We start from the raw sequence: 22207 nt of genomic DNA, 5'->3' as shown, positions 1-22207 counted from the left end.
CAACTCTACAGTACACATGGTTACCATTTTTTGCTCCCCTTTTGCATTGAAAGTGTTGACCTTAAACTGTGCAGGGGAGATTTTATGATACTTCATATATTATATGTCTGCCCTACTTAAAGTAAATATGAACCCTTACCCTGTAAAACAGCCTATTTAATTCAAAATACTGTAGAAATGCAAGTCAAAACATTTATATTTTTATATATATATATATATATATATATATATATATATATATATATATATATATACAAATTATATATATATTAGGGATGCACCGATAGCGGTACACAGGGCTGGAGGAGATGTCCGTCGGTTCACCCCAAGCTGACATCACTTCCACCCTATAGCCACAGGAGACCCAGAACTTCTCTTCCAGCCCTGTGAGTACCTCCAGCGGTTGTGGTTTGCTATCATTGGCGGGAGGAGGCCACTGCAGATTTGGATTTGACTAGATATTTACTTTGTGAGTTGTTATAATGTTTTAATAAACTGCCTATAGCCTCGCACACACGGTCGGACTTCAAACAAACTTTTGCGAGGATTTCTGTCCAAAGGGCGTTGGTCGTGAACTTGGTATGCATACACACGGCAGGACTTTTTCAGCCAACTTTCACCAAATCACGTGGTTTTTCAGCTCTTTACCGCCACCCTTTGGTCAATTTCTGTATTGTTGTCTGATCTTATACATTGGTTCTGAGCATGCGTGTTTGTACTTTGGACCAAAGTCCGATGGATTTGTGTACACACGATCGGACTAGCCGACCTAGGACTTTTGTTGCAGGAAAGTTTGTCTGTTTGCACAGCCATTTGTCCGATGAAAACCGAAAAAGTTTGTCCGATGGAGAGTACACACGGTAGGATGTTGCCTTAAAAAAGGTAATTTGCATGTTTGTTGTCAAAAAGTCAGAACCTGTGTATGGGCCTTAATGCTGCACTACATGGCACTTCGCTTCTTTACTGGGTTCACACACACAGGAGCGGTGGGGGAAATTGCATGCAACGCTGACAGGCATCGCACTGCATTCTAGTTTAAATCGTATGCGATTCTTTGCACTTATTGCATTTATTTTGTATGGACCCAAATCGCACTGCAAAGTATCGGTTTCTGCATCTGCAGCATTTTTACAAGTACGAGTACTTGTAAAAATACTCGGTATCGGCACTGATATCGGTATTGGTGCATCCCTAATAATATACAGTATCTCAAAAAAGTGAGTACACCCCTCACATTTTTGTAAATATTTTATTATATTTTTTTATGTGACAACACTGAAGAAATGACACTTTGCTACAATGTAAAGTAGTGAGTGTACAGCTTGTATAACAGTGTAAATTTCCTGTCCCCTAAAAATAACTCAACACACAGCCAATAATGTCTAAACCGCTGGCAACAAAAAGTGAGTACACCCCTAAGTGAAAATGTCCAAATTGGGCCCAATTAGCCTGTAATTGCAGTGAAAGGTGGTTCTGCAAAGTATTACCTCAGGGGGGCTGAATACAAATGCCACACTTTTCTCATATTTATTTGTAAAACAATTTTGAAAATCATTTCTCATTTTCCTTCCACTTCACAATTATGTGCCACTTTGTGTTGATCTATCACATAAAACCACAATAAAATACAATTACATTTTTGGTTGTAACATGAGAAAATATGGAAAATTTGGTGTGTAAATGTGTGTAAATGATCACATAACATAACCTCTTTTCTTGGCTGCATAAGGGGCTTGTAGAAGTGGGGTGGAGACTGCAGGGGGCTTGTTAAGAGGAGGCACAGAAAGAGGCAACACTCTGATCTTCCCAATAAAGAGCTGTGCAGTGAGGTGTGTCAACACAAGTCTGATCATTGAAGGACAAGCAGGCTGTGCTCCCAGCACAGCTAGAAAACTGAACACACTGGCAGGGATGTACTTCTATGCCTAACAAGGTCAGTTTGAAATAGGAAAGCAAGGAGATTGGCAGGATCACCAGGTATTTAACACCTGAGAGAGCAAGATGCTTTTTAACACGTAAATGGCACAACATACACATATCAGGAATATGAAATGTTGGGTTAACAAACTCTTTATTGATCTTGTAAGTGCACTTTTTTTTTTTTTAAGGTGATGTTCTGCGCCATTCGTTGTGCTATCTCTTTAATTTTTTAGCCAAAAAATGACAGAGGTCTTAACTATCTCCTACGCTATCAAAAACGAAAACAAAAAAAATATTACAAAAAGGTTTTGGCTTTAGCTGTACTATAACATGTTATGCTTTATGATTTCAGCAGTAAATTGTTGTAAAGTAATAGTCTTTTTTCTTTTTTAAATAGACCAATGCTCTCCTTTCATTGGCTCCTGCCTAGACTGCCTCTAGAACATGTCTGCTTATGTGACTGTGCCAGGACCGATTGGAATAGTGCAGTGTTATCCCGAGTACACAGACCTTCAATTTTTAAACACTGCACAACACACTTTACTGCCATTACACATTACAATAAGCTATAATAGTCTGTTTAGTTTGCCAACCTTAAATGTAAATTACAATCTTGTTGACATAAAAATATCCATTTCAAATTGCACTGATGCAAAACACATTACTTATGCCTCTAAATGTAGATCTATAACAAGTTTCTATTAACTGAATAAAACCATAAAGACGGATGCAGAAATGAAAACGAGCCCCAAATAGCAATATTACTTATAAAATGTGAATTAGTTAATTAGGAAAATAATTCAATCAAATATGTTGTTAAACTGAAATTTTAAATGAAATTGGTACCTATAAAAAGAAAGAATGTAAATAATTACCTTTCACGATGTCCACGCCGCTGAACGCTGCTCTGATCAAGAGGAATCGTGGGTGGAAGTCTGCCCAGAGGCTGCCACTTCCCATTTTTCCATCTGCTTGCCCCCCATTGCAATCAGTGGTTGCTCCCACTGACCTCTATGTCACGGTTGTGTCTTGTAGTGGCATGGAGTTTCATCAGGAGGAGCCAGTGCAAGCTGGGGGGGCATGGGAGATTGAAACTCCCGGAAGTTTGCATTATTCTTTCCAGGTACAGCTTTAACTAAAGTCGAGTACACACTACATTTATTTTTCATGCAACCCAGTAGATTGCACGTAAAAAAAAAAACTGTCAGCCGCCCCCAGCTCACCCCAAACCCCCACTGAGAGTGCTGTCGGCTGTTGGTTTTCCAGCATTCACCTCCGTACGACTGGCTTCTGTCAGATAGACCGACATACACACAGGCAGAATGACGGCTGTTTTTTTTTTTTGAACCGCCAAATATCCCCTGACATTCTGCCCATGTGTACGGGCCTTAAGTTAGAACATTTGTCCTCCAAAAGAAGATTTCTTTTCAAATCTCATCTGGTGAAAATTTTAACCACTTAAGGACCAAGCCTCTTTTTTAGATGTGTTGTTTACAAGTTATAAATATAGTTTTTTTTTTTGCTAGAAAATTACTTAGAGCCCCCAAACATACATTTTTTTTCTAACACCCTAGAGAATAAAATGGCGGTTGTTGCAATACTTTCTGTCACACCATATTTGCGCAGAGGTCTTCCAAGCGTCCTTTTTTTTTTAAAAATACACTTTTTTTAATTGAATAATAAGACAACAGTAAAGTTAGCCCATTTTTTTTACATTGTGAAAGATAATGTTACGCCGAGTAAATTGATACCCAACATGTCATGCTTCAAAATTGCACCCACTTGTGGAATGGCGACAAATTTTTACCCTTAAAAATCTCCATAGGCGACATTTAAAAAATTCTACAGGTTGCATGCTTTGCATTACAGAGGAGGTCTATCGCTAGAATTGCTCTCACTCTACTGATCGCGGCAATACCTCACATGTGTGGTTTGGTTTTCATATGCGGGCGCTACTTACAGGCATGTACTGGCCATTGGGACTACCGGGAGTCTCCCGGTGGGCCGATGGCTCAGTGGGCCTGTTTGAGTGACAGCCTGTCAAAGTAATGGCTGCGCGGCCCGCACAGCCATTACTTTGAGCATTGCTGTACTGCAGTGGTGGACTGACCTATCGGCACTGTGGGGCCCTATGACAGCTGCAACACTAGCATGGAAGCGGCTGTAATAGGACCTCTCACAGCGTACTTTTCCCCGTGGGCCCCTCTTTCACTCCCATCCACCCCGGGTGTTTGTTCATGACATCATCCGGGACGGACCAGAAGAGCGGAGGGGCCAGCAGAGAGCGGCGCGCCATGAGAGGTCTTATTGTAGGCATCGGGTGAGGCTGTGTACTATCGCCATCACTGGGGAGGCGGGAGCAGAAGCAGCCAGTACAGATGTTAGGGCCCCAACAGGATCGCAGGAGGCCCCATGATACTCTCCTGTTCCCCTCCCCCCAGGCTGTCCTCCAGCCCCCAGGCTATCTCCCTCTGTCCTCCAGCCCCCACGCTGTCCCCCTCTGTCCCCCAGCCCCCACGGTGTCCTCCAGCCCCCACGGTGTCCCCCTCTGTCCCCCAGCCCCCACGGTGTCCTCCAGCCCCCACGCTATCCACCTCTGTCCTCCAGCCCCCACGGTGTCCCCCTCTGTCCTCCAGCCCCCATGCTTTCCCCCTCTGTCCTCCAGCCCCCATGCTTTCCCCCTCTGTTCTCCAGCCCCCACGCTGTCCTCCAGGCCCCACAGTGTCCTCCAGCCCCCACGGTGTCCCCCTCTGTCCTCCAGCCCCAATGCTGCCCCCCTCTGTCCTCCAGCCCTCATGCTTTCCCCCTCTGTCCTCCAGCCCCCACGCTGTCCCCCTCTGTCCTCCAGCCTCCACTCTGTCCCCCTCTGTCCTCCAGCCCCCACGCTGTCCCTCTTTGTCCTCCAGCCCTCACGCTGTCCTCCAGCCACCACGGTGTCCCCCTCTGTCCTCCACCCCCCACGCTGTCCCCCTCTGTCTTCCACCCCCACGCTGTTCCCCCTCTGTCCTTCACCCCCCACGCTGTCCCCCTCTGTCCTTCACCCCCCACACTGTCCCCCTGTGTCCTCCACCCCCACAACAGTATATATACTGTTTTGTGTGTGTTTGCAAAATTAAAGTGGGCCAGTCTGGATGATGTCCAGGGCCAAATTTTTGTCCCAGTCCAGCCCTGGCTACTTACGTATGCGTTCGCTTCTGCACGCGAGCTCAGCGGGACGGGGTGCATTTAAATTTTTTTTTTCTTATTTATTTTACCTTTTATTTTTACATTGTTTAAAAAAAAAAAAAAATTGTGTCGCTTTTATTCCTATTACAAGGAATGTAAACATCCCTTGTAATAGAAAAAAAGCATGACTGGACCTCTTAAATATGAGATCTGGGGTCAAAAAGACCTCAGATTTCATATTTACACTAAAATGCAATTAAAAAAAAAAAAAAAAAAATAGTCATTTAAAAAAAATGAAAAAAAAAATGGGCCTTTAAGAGCTATGGGCAGAAGTGACAATTTGACGTCGCTTTCACCCTGCAGTGTCATGGAGATGGGTGGTGGCCATCTTCCCCTCACTCGTCTCCATGCACAGCCACGGGAAGGATCCGATTCGATTGCCTCCGCTGCTGCCGATAGCTCCGGTAAGCGGCGGAGGACACTGGATCGCGGTGGGAGGGGGCCTTCTCCCGCCGACGATAAACGTGATCTCGCGGGGGAATCTGCCGCAGAGACTACTTTTATCTTGTACTGGACCGCCGGCTGAACACGGTGATACCGAGGTTATGGCAGCTAGCTGTTGCCATAACAACGATATCCGTCCCCAAAGTAGGGACGTACATCGGCATGCGGCGGTACGGAAGTGGTTAAAGTGTTAGATTTACTATCACTATCTGTTGCTGGGACTGCGGCAACCAGTATAAAAAGAGAGGATGATTTTCCCCAGCATGAACACAGACACTGTTAAACCTGGCAGTGGTTTTAACACCCACCGGACACCTAGGGTTGCCACCTGTACGGGATTGACCCGGATAGTCTGGGTTTTGACACTTATGCCCAGGTTTGCCTCCACCGGAAACCCTGACACACAGCATACCTCCAGACCTAACCGTCAGGTAAATCCGTTCTGGGGATGGAGCCAGTGATGGCTTCTGTGGCTGCGCAGCGCCTGCCTGTGCTCTGTGCCCCCCCCCCCCAATGATCTCAGTTATGCATGCATAGGGGAGGAAAACAGCTGCTCCAGCTCTGCCCCTAACTCTGGCTCCCAGTGCACTTCTTAGCTTGTCGCGGCTGCGGCTTCCCTTCTCTCCCAGCGGCACCCTACCTGCTCTCCCTGCATCTACAACAGAGGAGGAGCAGAAGCAGGGGGCGGGATATGCACACTCTAGCCTCATGTCGGCAGCCTGACATGGTGTAAGGTACAGTACTTCACTTCTGTGGGGTAGAGGAGTACTGTGCACTGGACAGGGAGGAGGAGAAAGGTCTGGAAGTGAAAGAGAGGGGCGCTCTGCACTGGGGGGGCAGAAATTTGGAGACAGAGATTGGTATAGGGAAGTTATAAACTGGCCTGTGATTTATGCACACCTGCACTGTGTACATAAGCAATCCTGAACCCTTCACTCTGCATGTAAGGCAATTCTGAACCCCGCACTCTGAACATAACACACTCCTGAACCCCACACTCTGAACGGAACGTAATCCTGAACCCCGCACTCTGAACATAACGCACTCCTGAACCCCACACTCTGAACGTAATGTAATCCTGAACCCCACACTCTGAACATAACTCGCTCCTAAACCCCGCACTTCGAACATAACGCACTCCTGAACCCCGCACTCTGAACATAACACACTCCTGAACCCCGTACTCTGAACATAACGCACTCCTGCACCCTGCACTTCAAACATAACGCACTCCTGAACCCCGCCCTCTGAATGTAACGCACTCTTGAACCCCGCACTCTGAACATAATGTACTCCTGAACCCCGCACTCTGAACGGAACGCCCTCCTGAACCTCGCACTCTAAAAGTAACGCACTCCTGAACCCCGCACTCTGAACATAACATACTCCTGAACCCCGCACTCTGAACATAACGCCCTCCTGAACCTCGCACTCTGAACATAACGCAATCCTGAACCCTGTACTCTGAATGTAACGCAATCCTGAACCCCCGCACTCTGAATGTAACACACTTTTGAACCCTACACTCTGATTGACACTTTTGTACCCTGCACTCTGAATGTAAAGCACTCTTGAACCCTGCACTCTGTGCACAGCGCACTCCTGAATGTTCTCCTCTTCAAACCCTGTACATAGAACATGCCTTAATTCTGCACTCTGTAAGTAGAGCACTCATGAACATTGTATTCTGTACACTGCGCACGCCTTAACCTTGCACTCTGTACGTAGCGCACCACTGAATACTTCACTTTGTACGTAGTGCACTCCTCAACCCTGTACTTAGCACACCCTCAAGACTGCACTCTGTTTGCAGCGCACTGCTCAAACACTGCACTCTATGTGTAACGTACCCCTCAGCTCTGAATCCTGCACTCTGTATGTAGCTCACTCCCAATCTCTGCTTTCTGTATGTAGCACACTGGGGGGGGTTATTGTTTATTATGTTGATGGCGAGTGGTGTGATGGGGATGTGATGGAGTTCCTGTACCTAATCTCTGAGAAAAAAAAGCCCTGTAGCCGAAGGCCTCATTTACACTTCTGTTTGTAACTGCCCCCCTTCTACCGCATGCACTTGCAGACAAAAGCTGCATTTTGTTTTGAGGCGGGGTCAGGGGTGTGGTTGAGGGTAGGGCCAGGGATAGGGTCAAAGGGGGCCCTGTTAGGTAGACTGTACAGGGCCCCATGATTTCTAACAGTGGTCCTGATAAGAGGGATCTCTCTCATCTATTGGAGGTCTCTAAGGAAAGAGGGGGCACTGATAGAAAGAAACAGTGAGCTGATGGGTGCTGATTACTGATCTAATGGTTGGGGATCATTAAATCAGCAGACAGCACCCCTCCCCTACAGACCCCCCATTAGATCAGAGACTCCTTTTATCAGCACACCCCCCCCCCCTACAGACTCTTTAAAGAGATGCTGATATAAGGAGAATCTGATCTAATGGGGGGGTCTGTAGGGGAGGGGTGCTAACTGCTGATTTAATGATCATCAAACATTAGATCAGCAGTCAGCACCCATTAGAGACTTACATTCCACTTCTATCAGTACCCTCTCCTTCCTTAGAGACCTCCATTAGATGAGAGATACCTTAAATTAGCACTCCCTGTCCTCACATTAAAAACAAGGTAAATAAACTCACTGTTGGGTTGCTGCTAGCACTGATATGTGTTCCCACACCTCAAAAACAAATGAAAAAATGCAGCGCAACCTTCCCCTATAATTATATTCATTTAAATGTGAAAAAAAAAAATTTAGAATGATAGTGGCTTAACTCCATATGATTTGAAATGGTATTTTGTACGTACGTGCCATTGCTTCAGTGAGTGTGCCGTTACCGGCGGCTACCGCGCATGCATGAGAGTGCCGTCATCACAGCGCCAGAGCCCGCAATACCCAGGAAGTAACTCCGGGAGCGATGTTGGCCGACGGAGCAGTGTACAAGGATGGCTGCAGGGGCTTCGATCTCAGGTAAGTAATTCATAATGAGCTAGTATGCTTTGCATACTAGCTCATTATGCCTTTGTCTTGCATGTTTTTGCTTTTGTCCTAGGGTTTACAACCACTTTAATCACAAAATATATGCAAAAAAGAAAAATTCCTGTGTGCTGCTAAAGTGTTCGGGTTTGGTTTGAAGAAAGGGTGGCAACCCTACTGATGTTTAAAAAAAAATTAAACTAGGGATATAGTACTTTTTTCAGCACAGGGTTTCAACGAAAACCAACACACCACCATTTCTGCGCTAAATAGAACTGTATTGAAATGCCACAAGTGGCATTTCAATAAGGTTCTGTGAAGAAAACAATACACCTTGCAATGTGCCAGGCTCATCGCATTGGTACTATACCTCCCAGTGCAGAAGTTTAGCCCTGGTGTGAAAAGGCCCTTTAGCTGGCTATAAACAGCTCAAATTTTGAGCCATAGGTGGCCATGTTGGCATCAAAATTTCAACTAACTTTGATTAAAAAATTGAATAAGCCAGGTGGAAAATTGTCATCCAAACAGGGACTGCATCCTATCAGATGCAGTCATTGTTTGCCATACCCACTACTGTACTGCTTAAATACAGTAGCTAGAGGGGGAAATTCCTCCATCTACTCTGGCGTAAATGGAGTAAAATAGGATTTGCTCTTATTCAACCGATATAAATATATAGATATATACAGTATTATATATAGATATATATATACACATACACTGAGCAAAATTATAGACCCCAATGAGGACAACAAGCATGTAGATGAGCTTCCCTGAGATGGTTTCTGCAGTTTGTGCAGAAATTCTTTGGTTATTCAAACAGATTGTTGCAGCAGCTGTCCGGGTAGCTTGTCTCAGATGATCTTGGAGGAGAAGATGCTAGATGTGGAGGTTCTGGGCTGGTGTGGTTACACATGGTCTGCGGTTGTGAGGCCAGTTGTATGTACTGCCAAATTCTCTGAGACACCTTTGGAGACCGCTTATGGTAGAGAAATGAACATTAATTGAAGGGCAACAGCTCTGGTGGACATTCCTGCAGTCAGCATGCCAATTGCATGCTCCCTCAAAACTTGCGACATCAGTGGCATTGAGCTGTGTGATAAAACTGCACATTTTAGAGGGGCCTTTTATTGTGGCCAGCCTAAGGCACACCTGTCCAATAATCATGCTGTCTAATCAGCATCTGGATATGCCACACCTGTGAGGTGGATAGATTATCTAGGCCAGTGTTTCTCAACTCCAATCCTCAAGGCACCCCAACAGGTCATGTTTTCAGGCTTCCTCTTATTTTGCACAGGGGATTTGAACAGTTTCACTGCCTTAGTAATTAACACAGCTGTTTCCTCAGAGGGAAATCCTGAAAACATGACCTGTTGGGGCGCCTTGAGGACTGGAGTTGAGAAACACTGATCTAGGCAAAGGAGAAATGCTCACTAACACAGATTTAGACAGATTTGTGAACAATATTTGAGAGAAATAGGCCTTTTGTGTACATAGAAAAAGACATAGATGTTTGCGTTCAGCTCATGATAAATAGGGGCAAACATAAAAGTATTGCGTTTATAATTTTTCTCAGTGTATGTGTATATATATATATATATATATATATATATATATATATATATAGATTCTTTATTTATTATAAGAACTAGTAAATGAAAAAAACAACAATTGAAATTGTGGCACAAACAAATGCTAATGTACCAGTCCAGATGAGGTAGCCTCTACCCCCCTGGGTAAATGTAAAGATACACTTGTGTAGCATAGGTAGTTCATAGAATGTTCATAAGAAGTTCATACAAATCCCATAGGAAGGGTGTTGTAGTTCAGTAGGCTGATCCACCTGAGACAGGAACAAATAACTGAAATTACAACAAAGGAACACAAGGGGGCGCTAGCTAAGTGCAGCATCAATGGGTTTATTACGATTAAAAAGCCAAATGCAAACTCATAGAAATATAAAATCAAAGAGCTTATCTGCAGCCATGCCACATTGGATGGAAGCCGTCCACCAGAAGTGTTGCTTGTGACAGCAAACAGCATGTAGTCAGTGAGGAAACCAAGTCCATTGTTCCAGGAGATGAGGAGAGCAACTTTGACTTGAGAAAGGAACCAGTAGGAGTTCTGAAACGCGTCACCATAGCAAACAGCCCGCCCAGGTGTGACATCACATCCTGCCTTTTGTCCCACAGTGGCTCTCCTCACCTCCTGGAACATTGGACGTTTCCTCACTAACTACACACTGTTTGCTTTTCTGGTGGACTGCTTCCATCCCATGTGGCATGGCTGCAGATAAGCTCTTTGATTTTACACTTCTGTGAGTTTGCATTTGGCTTTTTAATCATAATAAACCTATTGATACTGCACTTAGCTGACTATTAAATGAAAAAATGTTTTCAGGTAAATAAAAAAGATTTCCTATGAATATTGTGTTCTTCCTTTTCTCATGTTTTCTTGTATCTCCCTTCTGTCTGTTGTAAAAAGTCTATAGTTTACAAATGTCAATAGCTCAAGCTGCAATTTACATACAGCTGAACCAATCAGAATTTATTCATCCCTTATTGGATAGCTCCATCTGAAATTTCAGGCTGATTAATCCAGCCTAAAGGCAGGCAGCTACTGCTGTGCTGTCTCTTTTGATTGACCATAGTGCTCTGGAAATCCTTTGTCATGTATAAAATGTTTATTTGTATTAAAACTATATACTGTATACATACGGTTAAAAAAATAAGTAGTAAGCATCGATTTTAAAATGTAATTTCTAAATATACAGTTGAAATATATGTAAAGATGTTTCACCTGTCAGATGAGGTCATCGCAACCCCTCTCCTACACTGCACAGATCCCTATTTCCTGGCATTACGTAGACATTTGTCTAGTAAGCAGTTTGTATGAGTTTCTGCTCCAATAACAATGCTGAATTTTTATCAGCTTTTTTTTGTTACGAATAAACAGATTTTTATACTCAAATGAATACGACAGGCAGGTCATCTTGAGATACAGTGAATTTGAGTTCTGCAAGCTCTGAATAGCTTCCTCCAAATTGATCAAATATTTTTTATGAGGTTGCAGATTATGCACTTGATTTCCAGCCTTTGTTTAACATGGTAAAAAGCAAATGACATCCCAGCAGAGAATAGCTGTACAGATGTTTGCGGCTTCCTTCCTGCCGAGCATGATAATTAAGATCTATAAAATGCCGTTTGACACTATGCTGTCTCTAATTAGCATAAGCCGCTGCATTTTAGTATTGGTGTTGTTAAATGTCCCCCATTATATTCCCAGCTGCCATAAATCTTGTCAGTCAAAAGAAAATGAAGCAATGATAAGTTACCAGGATATTTAAATGAAATTGTTTTAATATAAACTATTTTTTTCACTTGAAATTATACCACATATTTTTTGGAAAACAAATTCAGTTCAGTTCTGCTAAAGTATATACATCTAGCAAACTTTATTTTAGATGCTTACCTGCTTAAAGTGTTACTAAACCCAGGACCGTGCATTCACTATATCTGGTCTCCCACAGTACACAGAACATGGAAATTTAATCAGCAGTTAGAGCAGTCTTATGACTTCTATCAGTGTCTGGTTAAAGCTTGTAGGAGGAGTTTTCATTCTATTCTGACTGCCCTATGAGGCTGCAGGACCCCTGACCCTCTGTCTGGACAGTGCTGATCATATGCACAGTCCCAAAAAGAAGAAAAAACTCTAGCAATACACACTAAACTGAACATGTACAGAGTGCCAAGGCTCTGTTCTATCAGCAGATGGACAGTAAAAGAAACAGTGCCCCTTTACAGTGCAGTTCCCTTTATATTTCAGTGCCCCCTTTCCATCACAGCCCCCCCTTACATTACAGTGCCCCTGCAGTCTGCCCTCCGTCTTCCTCTTTACCATCAATTTCTTCCTCCCCGGCTCAGGACTCCTACCTGCAGGGCAGAGGCTGTCAACAGTCCGTGTGTCCTCTCCCAGGATCTCGCCAACCTGGCCGACAATGTCATCCTATCAGCAGGCAGGGGGCGGGGGGAGGTCTCAATTTTGATCTGCAGCTCCTCCCACGCCCTGCCCTGCTGATAGGATGACATTATCAGCCGGGTGGTTGGAGGAGCCGGGAGAGGACACACAGGCATGATCGCACAGCAGGAGGTGAGCAGTGACCGCAGTCTGTGATAGCCCCGTGCGGACCGCGGTTGCTGCTCATCTCCTGCTGTGCGGCCTGGTCAGGAAAAGGCTTGTGCAGTAATTACTGTATTTATTGGCTTATAACACACACTTTTTCACCCTGAAAATCAGATGCAAATAGTGTGTGCGTGTTATACGCCGATACTGCAATTTGGGCTGCCTAGGAGGGAACAGGGAGGGGAGCGGGACGAGAGCCACCAGATTACATACAGCGAGAATCTCCTGTTTACTCAGTGGCCTCTATAATTTGAAGTCCCGTCTCCTGGGCCAGCATTGGACCACTGTTCTGTCTATTATAGAACTTTGTATCAAAGAGGCTGCCGAGTAAACAGATTGGCACTGATCAGGCTGCATTCATGGCAATGGTGAGGCTGCATATGGGCATTGATCAAGCTGCAATGATGGGCAATTGTAAGGCTGCAGATGGGCAATAGTGAGGCTGCATTGATGGGCACTGACCCTTTTTTTATGCTTCAAAGTTCTTTATTTAAAATTTAAGTTTTTTTCCTGAAACTTCCCTCCTAAAATGAAGGTGCGTGTTATACGCCTGTGCGTGTTATATGTCAATAAATATGGCATATATGCTATATCATCATTGAGAGACACTGGTGGCACTTCTCTTCAGTTATTATTGTAGAAGCTATTTAAAAGTAGTTTTCGATGTGATTTCACTGTTTTGCATGCCTCTTTCATTGTTTTGTTAATGCATTACCAGTTCTCACACTTGTACACCTCCTTATGGACCAGAGCAATTTGTATGCCCATACATTATTCTTCATTGTACTTTTCAGCCTATAATAGTAGTGTGTGGGCAGGAAGCACATTGCTGATTTGCAGGAGGAATTCAAGACAAAGGGTAATTTTTTCAGGTTACTGCTAAGGCAAAATTAACATTTCTAAATGGTCTCTATATCACAGCAGATCTTCAATTTGTGAGTTAAGGTCCACTTTAAATGAACTTTTTCTCCCAGTAAAAATATTTCTTCATGCCCTCTCACTCCAGTACTCTGTGCTGGTATAAATGAGTAATAGCCACACCCCCATCACATGTGCTCTCACACAGACAGGAGAGGGCGTGTCTAATCAAATCTGTTACTAAGCACTGATTACTGAGAGCACTAGGTCAAACTCTGGTGCTTAATGGACTGCATAGTCATATTTAGACATCATGCACTCAATGGCTGTGACAAAAAAAAATAGAATAATAGAGATTACAATGACTGTCTAAATGCATATCTATTTTTATGATTCACTTTGAGTCAGCATAGGGTAATACTAATATTATGATGGATGTTATATATTAATGAGGCTCTTCTATTTCTGTTCTTCTTTTGCAGCTGATATCATTTCTACAGTTGAGTTTAATCACACTGGAGAGCTGCTGGCAACTGGGGACAAGGGCGGCCGTGTTGTCATATTCCAGAGGGAGCCTGAGGTAAGACATCTTGTAAGGATAGACTGGATTTCCTATGTGTGAGTTTTAGTTATTTATGATAGGTATTTGCCAACAGTTTTTACACAACACCATTCATACTGTACCGTATATTCATCTCAGTCCCAGGACTTATACTTAAAGTGTTACTAAACCCAGTAATAGTTCATCTGCCCCCACAGTGCCTACACCTTATAAATCTTCTTTTTACATTAAAATACTGCCACTATATACCTTTTTGGATGATCTGTATACCACGGTTACATGATAAAGTTTCTTCAGTGGTGAGAGATCAGGAAGGAGGAGATTTCCACTTCAGCCTGTATACACGCCCACACATGTGATGTCAATATCATGTAACCTGGCTATCTCTGAGAACAAGTAACTGTTCTCTCCAGCACAAAAGACACAACTGAGCATGTGCAGGTTGGCTACCCTGCCTGTGTTGGCTGGCTTTCCCCATATAGACAGTGCAGGAGGGGAAGGATCTATGTATACAGGATAAAAATTTTTTTTTACACAATACAGAGGATTACTCCCTTAAGTTCCACAGTGAGTATAACAAGCATGCTATGCTGCATATACAGACTGATTTTACTGTTGTGGGTTTAGTAACACTTTAAAGTCAAACTGTAGTCAGAAAATGAAGTCCTGCCAGATCACTTCAGGCTGGCCACTTTTGTAGGTATAGCTGTGAAAAACATTAAAAATATGTGTCTATACTGTGTAAAATCCAGTAATTCACTGTCTCACCCTGCTCTGCACATGCTCAGTTGCTCTCCATTTTAGGAATGTGTAGGCACTGCTGGGTTTGTAGAGGCCGATCTGCTGACAGCCTTAAAGCGGAATCAAAACCCTCCTATCCTTTACAGCCAAGGAAGCTGCTTCTCTTTGATCTGCAACTACCATGGTGCTGCACATGTGATCAGTTTTGACACCAGCCATCTGATTGTTTGACAGTTTGGTTGAGGACGCAAACAAATGTGACAGTTAGCAATTCCGGCATTTCAGGAATGTAAATGTTTTTTGAAACCGTTAAATCGATGGGTTTAGTTCCACTTTATGATTTACTTCTGTACAGGGGCTCTGGGCTTCAGCAAAATGGCAGCCTCCGGCAGAAAGGAACAGGAGCAATGCTAGAGGCAATTTACAACACACACATTTTGGTAGCAGAATTATTAATGTGGAATGTATGTTCCTTGCTAAGGAACTTTATTTTTTATCAAGGGTAAAGTTCTGCTTTAACCACTTCAGCTCCGGAAGATTTTACACCCTTCTTGACCAGAGCATTTTTTGCGATTCAGCACTGCGTCGCTTTAACTGACAATTGCGCGGGCGGGCGGAACGTTTCACCCAAACAAAATTGATGTCTTTTTTTTCCCACAAATAGAGCTTTCTTTTGGTGGTATTTGATCACCTCTGCGGTTTTTATTTTTTGCGCTATAAACAAAAAAAGAGCGACAATTTTGAAAAAAAAGCAATATTTTTTACTTTTTGCTATAATAAATATCCCCCAATATATTAAAAAAACACATTTTTTCCTCAGTTTAAGCTGATATGTATTCTTCTACATATTTTTGGTACAAAAAATAGCAATACTCGTATATTGATTGGTTTGCGCAAAAGTTATAGGGTCTACAAAATAGGGAATAGTTTTATTGCATTTTTATTATTATTAGTATTTTTTTTATTAGTAATGGCGGCGATTTTTATCGTGACTGCGACATTATGGCGGACACATCGGACGCTTTTGACACTATTTTGGGACCATTGTCATTTATACAGCGATCAGTGCTATAAAAATGCACTGATTACTGTGTAAATCACACTGGCAGAGAAGGGGTCAAACACTAGGGGGCGATCAAGGGCTTAAGTGTGTCCTAGGGAGTGATTCTAACTGTGGGGGAGGGGGGGTGGGCTACCACCGACATTACAGCAATCACTACTCCCGATGACAGGGAGCAGTAGATCCCTGTCATGTTGCTAGGCAGAACAGGGAAATGCCTTGTTTACAAAGGCATCTCCCCGTTCTGCCTCTCATCACCGCAATCACGGGCCTCCGGCGTACATCGAGTTCCCGGGACCTGCGGTAGGCAGCAAATTCAAAGGGACGTACAGGTACGCTCATTTGCCTGCCTGTGCCATTCTGCCGACGTACATCTGTGTGCGGCAGTCAGCAAGCTGTTAAAGCGGAACTAACCCCATCAATTTAACAGTGTAATTAAACAGATTCCCGACATGCCAAAACCAAATTGTCAAACCACCAAATGGTTGGAGTCATAACTGATCACATGTGTACCTCAAACAGAGGTAGCTTCCTTGGAAAGGAAGTCCTTACATCTCCCTTTCTTTCACAGACTCCCCATCATCATGTATAAAAGTATCTTAAAAGTGTATGGAAGGAATATGTCTATGTTACCTTAGTAGCATATAACAATTCAACAGGTGCAAATAAAAGATGGAGTGTCATTAGTTCCTTTAAGCAACAGCAAGGACAGTTCCCTTGCATCCTTCATTCCTAGTCACTTATCCTTCTCCTTTTCATAGAGTTTGACAGGCTGCTGGCACCAGGGCTGAATGGTGCACCTGCTGTGCCCTCTGCCTGCACCAGAGCCCCATGCATCGGGACTATATGCCCAATGTGAAAAATCAAAAAATGCTGCTTAAAGTGGTTGTATAGCCTTTTTTTTTACTTTTACCTACAGGTAAGCCTATAATAAGGCTTACCTGTAGGTAAAAAAAATATCTCCTAAACCTGTACGGTTTAGGAGATATTCCCCTTGCTATGAGCCGCTGACTGCAGCGGCGCATGCGCACAGGGGATTCTGCGTGCGGGAGTGATGACATCGCGGCTCCAGCTACTCACAGTGCTGGAACCGCGATACCCGGAAGACACGCCGAGTCAACATGACAGCTCCCTCGGCGTGGACCAGGTAAGATACCGACGCCTCGTTCTAAGGTAAGTATTTCATAATGAGCTAGTATGCGGTGCATACTAGCTCATTATGCCTTTTGCTTTACAGGGGTAAAGGAAAAAAAAATTCAGCGGGTATACAACCGCTTTAAAGGAACTAATGACACTCCATCTTTTATTTGCACCTGTTGAATTGTTATAAGCTACTAAGGTAACATAGACATATAGTTTTAGGATTTTCATGATTATTTGCTAGAGGCTTCCAACTATGCTAGATGTATATGAAGGCCCATGTTTTGGAGCTGAGTGATTTTGGGACCTAGTTTTGCTAGTTTTGAGTTCTAAATGCCCAATGTGCACAGGGCCTTAACCTGACTTTCTGTAGTATGTAAACACAAGCAAGTTTACTTGTACCTCCTCAATCAAATGCTCCTACATAAACAGAGAGGGCTCCTGCACATGAGGCCTAAAGCAACTGTCCCTGATTTTGAGGGACTGTCCCTGATTTCGAGGGACTGTCCCTGATTTGGAGCAATGTCCCTCTGTCCCTCATTCCTCCTTATTTGCCCCTCATTTTGGTCTGATCTATATAGATGTATATAAAACGCACTTTTGATCTATCAAAAAGTGTTTCCCAGTGCTAAACCTTTCATCTGATTTCTAAATTGCTGCATTTGTAAATTCCAAAAGCCAATATAAAGGAATATGAGTGGTAAAAGCACTTGTGGGTTTAAACAATCTTGTTTTTTTTTGCACAATTCTCCTTTAAGGGGGCGTGGCAGGGGGTGTGTCCTATGCCTGCATACTTTTGCTGATAGGTGTCCCTCATTCCCATCTCAAAAAGTTGGGAGGTATGCTAAAGAATCTGTTCAGGATCACTGTACAGAGAAGATCGTACTTCGATCTGTCACAATGTGAGTCTCGTAATGGCAGCTTCTGTCAACAGCTGCTAACACGGGCATTTATCTTTTAAGGTTGTTCTGATGGTAAATTACAAATATTTGTTTCTCCCTTCCCCTGTGCAGTGTAAGAATGGACCTTGCAGTCAGGGGGAATACAATGTATACAGCACGTTCCAGAGCCACGAGCCGGAATTTGATTATTTGAAGAGCTTGGAAATAGAAGAAAAAATTAACAAGATTAAATGGCTCCCCCAGCAGAATGCAGCCCACTCCCTTCTGTCAACAAATGGTATGATTGCAGATCATCTGCCTCCTGTGCTGCTAGAAATGGAAAATAATGTTTGTTAGTATGCTGTGCTGGATGCTCCTCCACAGAGGCAGGAGAGTTAACTATCTGTGTGCTGTAAGACAAGTGCCCCAGTCATAACTGTAGGGCTGGTTCACACGTGCGGTGCCTTCTGTGTTTGGATCGCTCTTCAGAGGCCATTTGGCAGGAAATAAGGAGGCCCTATGTCACCTACTCATTGCCTGATTTAAACCTGTAAATGCCGCACTACCATGCTGATGTGGGGTGGCCCCATAGGCTTGCATGGGTTGCAGTCTGCAGTGGTAATGCCTGCCAAGTGCGACATGCTGTTTAATTTTTGCTGCAGCCCCAAAGCTTAGCACTGCGGCCACTACATGTGTACAGCCCCCCAGTGGATGCATGTCAGTGTTCAGGTGGGTGGTTAAGGGCTATAAAACTGCCATTCAACCACCTGGTTTTACTACCCCCTGTGAACGAGTCATAAAGTGTATATATAGTCAAAAAATTATTTCTTTTGTTTTGGGTAGAGTGTCCCACTGAGATTTCCTTTCACTTCCTGCCCCAGATATAGGAAACGAGGAAAATTCTATAAAGTAAGGGTAGTTTCTTTCGTGGGCTTCATTCATATGACCACCCAGCAGCGGTTGGGCGCGGGGGGGGGGGCGCACAGCAGCTGGCCAATGATTTGTACTCTGTATGGCCAGCACCACCCCTGTTCTTTTGTAACTGCTCATCTGAGTGGTTACAAATGAATAGAGTCTCTAAAGCCAGCCATGGAAAGTTTGAATCTCGATTCAAACCATGCATGGGCAGGCTGAATGTACCCAAGTTGGTCGATCAATCAACTTGGGTACAACCAGCCTGCCGGATTTTACATTCGGTTATTGCTAGCGGTGGTTATAGACAAAAGACGGCTACAGCGTGGCTCTCCAGTTCTCGGAGGACATCCTCCCATGTGTGTGCCTCCAGCATGCCCCCTGAGGCACACATCAGGTGTGCTCTCTGACTGCTGTGTCCTTTGGACACAGCTGATCACAGATCCCGGTAAAGGGCCAATCACAGCGGCACTTTACCATGTAATCAGCTGTGTCCAATCACAGCTGGTCACATGTAAACAGACTTGCCGGTTATCGGCATTCCTTTCCTCACAGGCTGTCTGTGTGAGGAAAGGAGAGCCAATAACTGGCAAATCTGATAAGGCACAGTGAGTACATTGTTTACACTGATAATCAGGGCACTGATCATTAGTGCCCTGATTATCAGAGCTCATAAGTGCCACTTATTAATGCCCATCAGTCCAGCCCAATCAGTGCCCATCAGTCCAGCCCAATCAGTGCCCATCAGTGCAGCTTATTAGTGCCCATCAGTGCAGCATGTCAGTGCTCATCAGTGAAGCCTTATCAGTGTGCACCAGTGCAGCCTCATCAGTGCCCATCAGCGCAGCCTCATCAGTGCAGCCTCATCAGTGCCTATCAGTGCAGCCTCATCAGTGCCCATCAGTGCAGCATGTCAGTGCCCATCAGTGCAGCCTCATCAGTACCCCTCAGTGCAGCCTCATCAGTGCCCATCAGTGCAGCCTCATCAGTGCCCATCAGTGCAGGCTCATCAGTGCAGCATGTCAGTGCCCATCAGTGCAGCCTCATCAGTGCCCCTCAGTGAAGTAGAATAAATACTTATTTTCAAAATTTTATCACAGAGTTGGGGTTTTTTTTCAAAATTTTCAGTCTTTTTTTAATTTGTTTAGCAAAAAATGAAAAACAAAACACGGTGGTGATTAAATACCACCAAAAGAAAGCTGCCCGGTATTGAAGTGGTTCAAATATTTAAGTATTTCAAAGCCCAACTCCAGAAATTAGAAAAAATCTACTCTTGTAGTGGGATTCCCTCCCTGCTTTGCAAGGGATAAATACTAGTTATGTCAAGGGGTGGCAGAATAAGGAATAAATACTTTCCCTATTCTGCGCTCCATCAGAGTGCTTCCCGCAGCCTCTAAGCTAAAGTTCCTGATTGGCTTATGTTCTGGGTCTTTTCTTTCCCAGTCTGAGGCCTTTTATGCAAGAGATTACATGAAGGCAATGTAAAGACAGCGACTGTTACTTATGCTAGTGATATTAATAATCCATTCATTTATTTTGAATACATAACTAAATTAAACAGTGGTCTTTTATATCTGCCTGGTTTTCATCTTTAATGGATTTTCTTCGAATGAGGAAACCCTGGTATCAAAGCGTATTTTGCAGTCATACAACTGGAACTAAATAATATAAATGTAGTCAGACACAAAGGATTGCTCGTTTAGTTTATTTCCTAATGACAACATAATGTGTGTACACTAAAAATGGATTTAATTCATTCTACTTCATATATAACTTAACAACTGTAAAAAATAAATATTCTACCATGGTTTATTTTAGAGAGCACTTAGTACAAGTTATTAATGCAGTGTTTACCTCAACGATCCTTTTCTTTCTTTCACATTATTGTTATTGCATTAAGTATAGAGATTTCCAGATCAGCAATAATATGCAAACACTAAAAAGAATTGTATCAATTACCTGCAGAATCTAAAGAATTGCTCCTGCAACAGAAGAATCTGAATACTTTCCAAATTTCTATCCAGGCAGCTTAAACAGGTTTAAAGAGTGACTCCACTTTTGTTAGGAAAAAACAATCTCCTCTGCGTGATCAATGTACATTGCATTGATTTTAACAAACTTTGTTGCAGAGTCCTACCCTTTTGTTTCTCCAAAGCAGGGGTGTCAAAGCCAATTTCACTGCGGGCCGCATCAGCATTATGGTTGCCTTCAAAGGGCCGGTTGCATCTGTATCTCAAGAGTCAGATCTCAAGAGCCCCCACTGTCCTCTAAAGTCCCCCACCCTCCCTTATATCCAATGCTGTACCCTGGCCTAGGCCGACAAGGCTCAGGCCTAGGGCAGCACTTTGCAGGGGGGCAGCACGGAAAGAGTCCCCACCGGCTTGTGCTACACTGTTATGCCCCGTACACACGGTCGGACTTTGTTCAGACATTCCAACAACAAAATCCATGGATTTTTTCCGACGGATGTTGGCTCAAACTTGTCTTGCATACACACGGTCACACAAAGTTGTCGGAAAATCCAATCGTTCTAAACGCGGTGACGTAAAACACGTACGTCGGGACTATAAACGGGGCAGTGGCCAATAGCTTTTATCTCTTTATTTATTCTGAGCATGCGTGGCACTTTGTGCGTCGGATTTGTGTACACACGATCGGAATTTCCGACAACGGATTTTGTTGTCGGAAAATTTTATATCCTGCTCTCAAACTTTGTGTGTCGGAAATTCCGATGGAAAATGTGTGACGGAGCCCACACACGGTCGGAATTTCTGACAACAAGGTCCTATCACACATTTTCCGTCGGAAAATCTGACCGTGTGTACGGGGCATTAGTGTAGCGCCAGTCTTATGGGGCGGGCTGGGCTGAGAGGCAAATTAGTCTAGCGCCTCCATAAAGCGGCCGCACTGCTTCCAGTATGCGAGCGGCTGGCATTCCACAACTGTGTGTGTGTGTGTGTGGGGGGGGGTGGGGGGTGGCGCCGCTTCTAATTTTGACTGTTCTATCATCCTGGACCACAAACCTTCCTCATTGTGCTATATGTTTTCTGCTGCATCATTGGCATGGTTATATCTTCTTAGTCCTCTCCATAAAATTGTCAGGAATTTGTGCTTAAAGTAGAACTATAGGCAACACTTTTTTTTTTCGTTTTGGATAGAATAAGGGAGGGTTATTTTTTACCATCCCTGTCCCATTGCAGAGATTTCCCTTCACTTCCTGCCCCATAGCCAAACAGGAAGTGGGAGGAAATCTATGCAAATTAAGGGAATCCATTGCCCTCCCCCCCAGGCCCTCAGAACTAGTGTCCC

At 43.9% G+C, this 22207-nt stretch overlaps 1 protein-coding gene across 4 annotated transcripts in view; it reads left to right on the top strand.

The window, feature by feature from the left end:
• Positions 1-22207, top strand: part of PPP2R2C (protein phosphatase 2 regulatory subunit Bgamma) — a 223417-nt gene that overhangs the window by 136221 nt on the left and 64989 nt on the right. For all 4 annotated transcript variants that reach the window (XM_073610433.1, XM_073610424.1, XM_073610436.1 and 1 more), the window contains 2 exons: positions 14085-14182; positions 18119-18284. In XM_073610433.1, the coding sequence (XP_073466534.1) occupies positions 14085-14182; positions 18119-18284 (264 nt within the window). The remainder of the gene's footprint in view (positions 1-14084; positions 14183-18118; positions 18285-22207) is intronic.

The sequence above is a fragment of the Aquarana catesbeiana genome, linkage group LG01 (genome assembly GCF_042186555.1).
Source record: "Aquarana catesbeiana isolate 2022-GZ linkage group LG01, ASM4218655v1, whole genome shotgun sequence".
NCBI lineage: Eukaryota > Metazoa > Chordata > Amphibia > Anura > Ranidae > Aquarana > Aquarana catesbeiana.
This window is presented reverse-complemented; position numbering and strand designations above follow the sequence as displayed.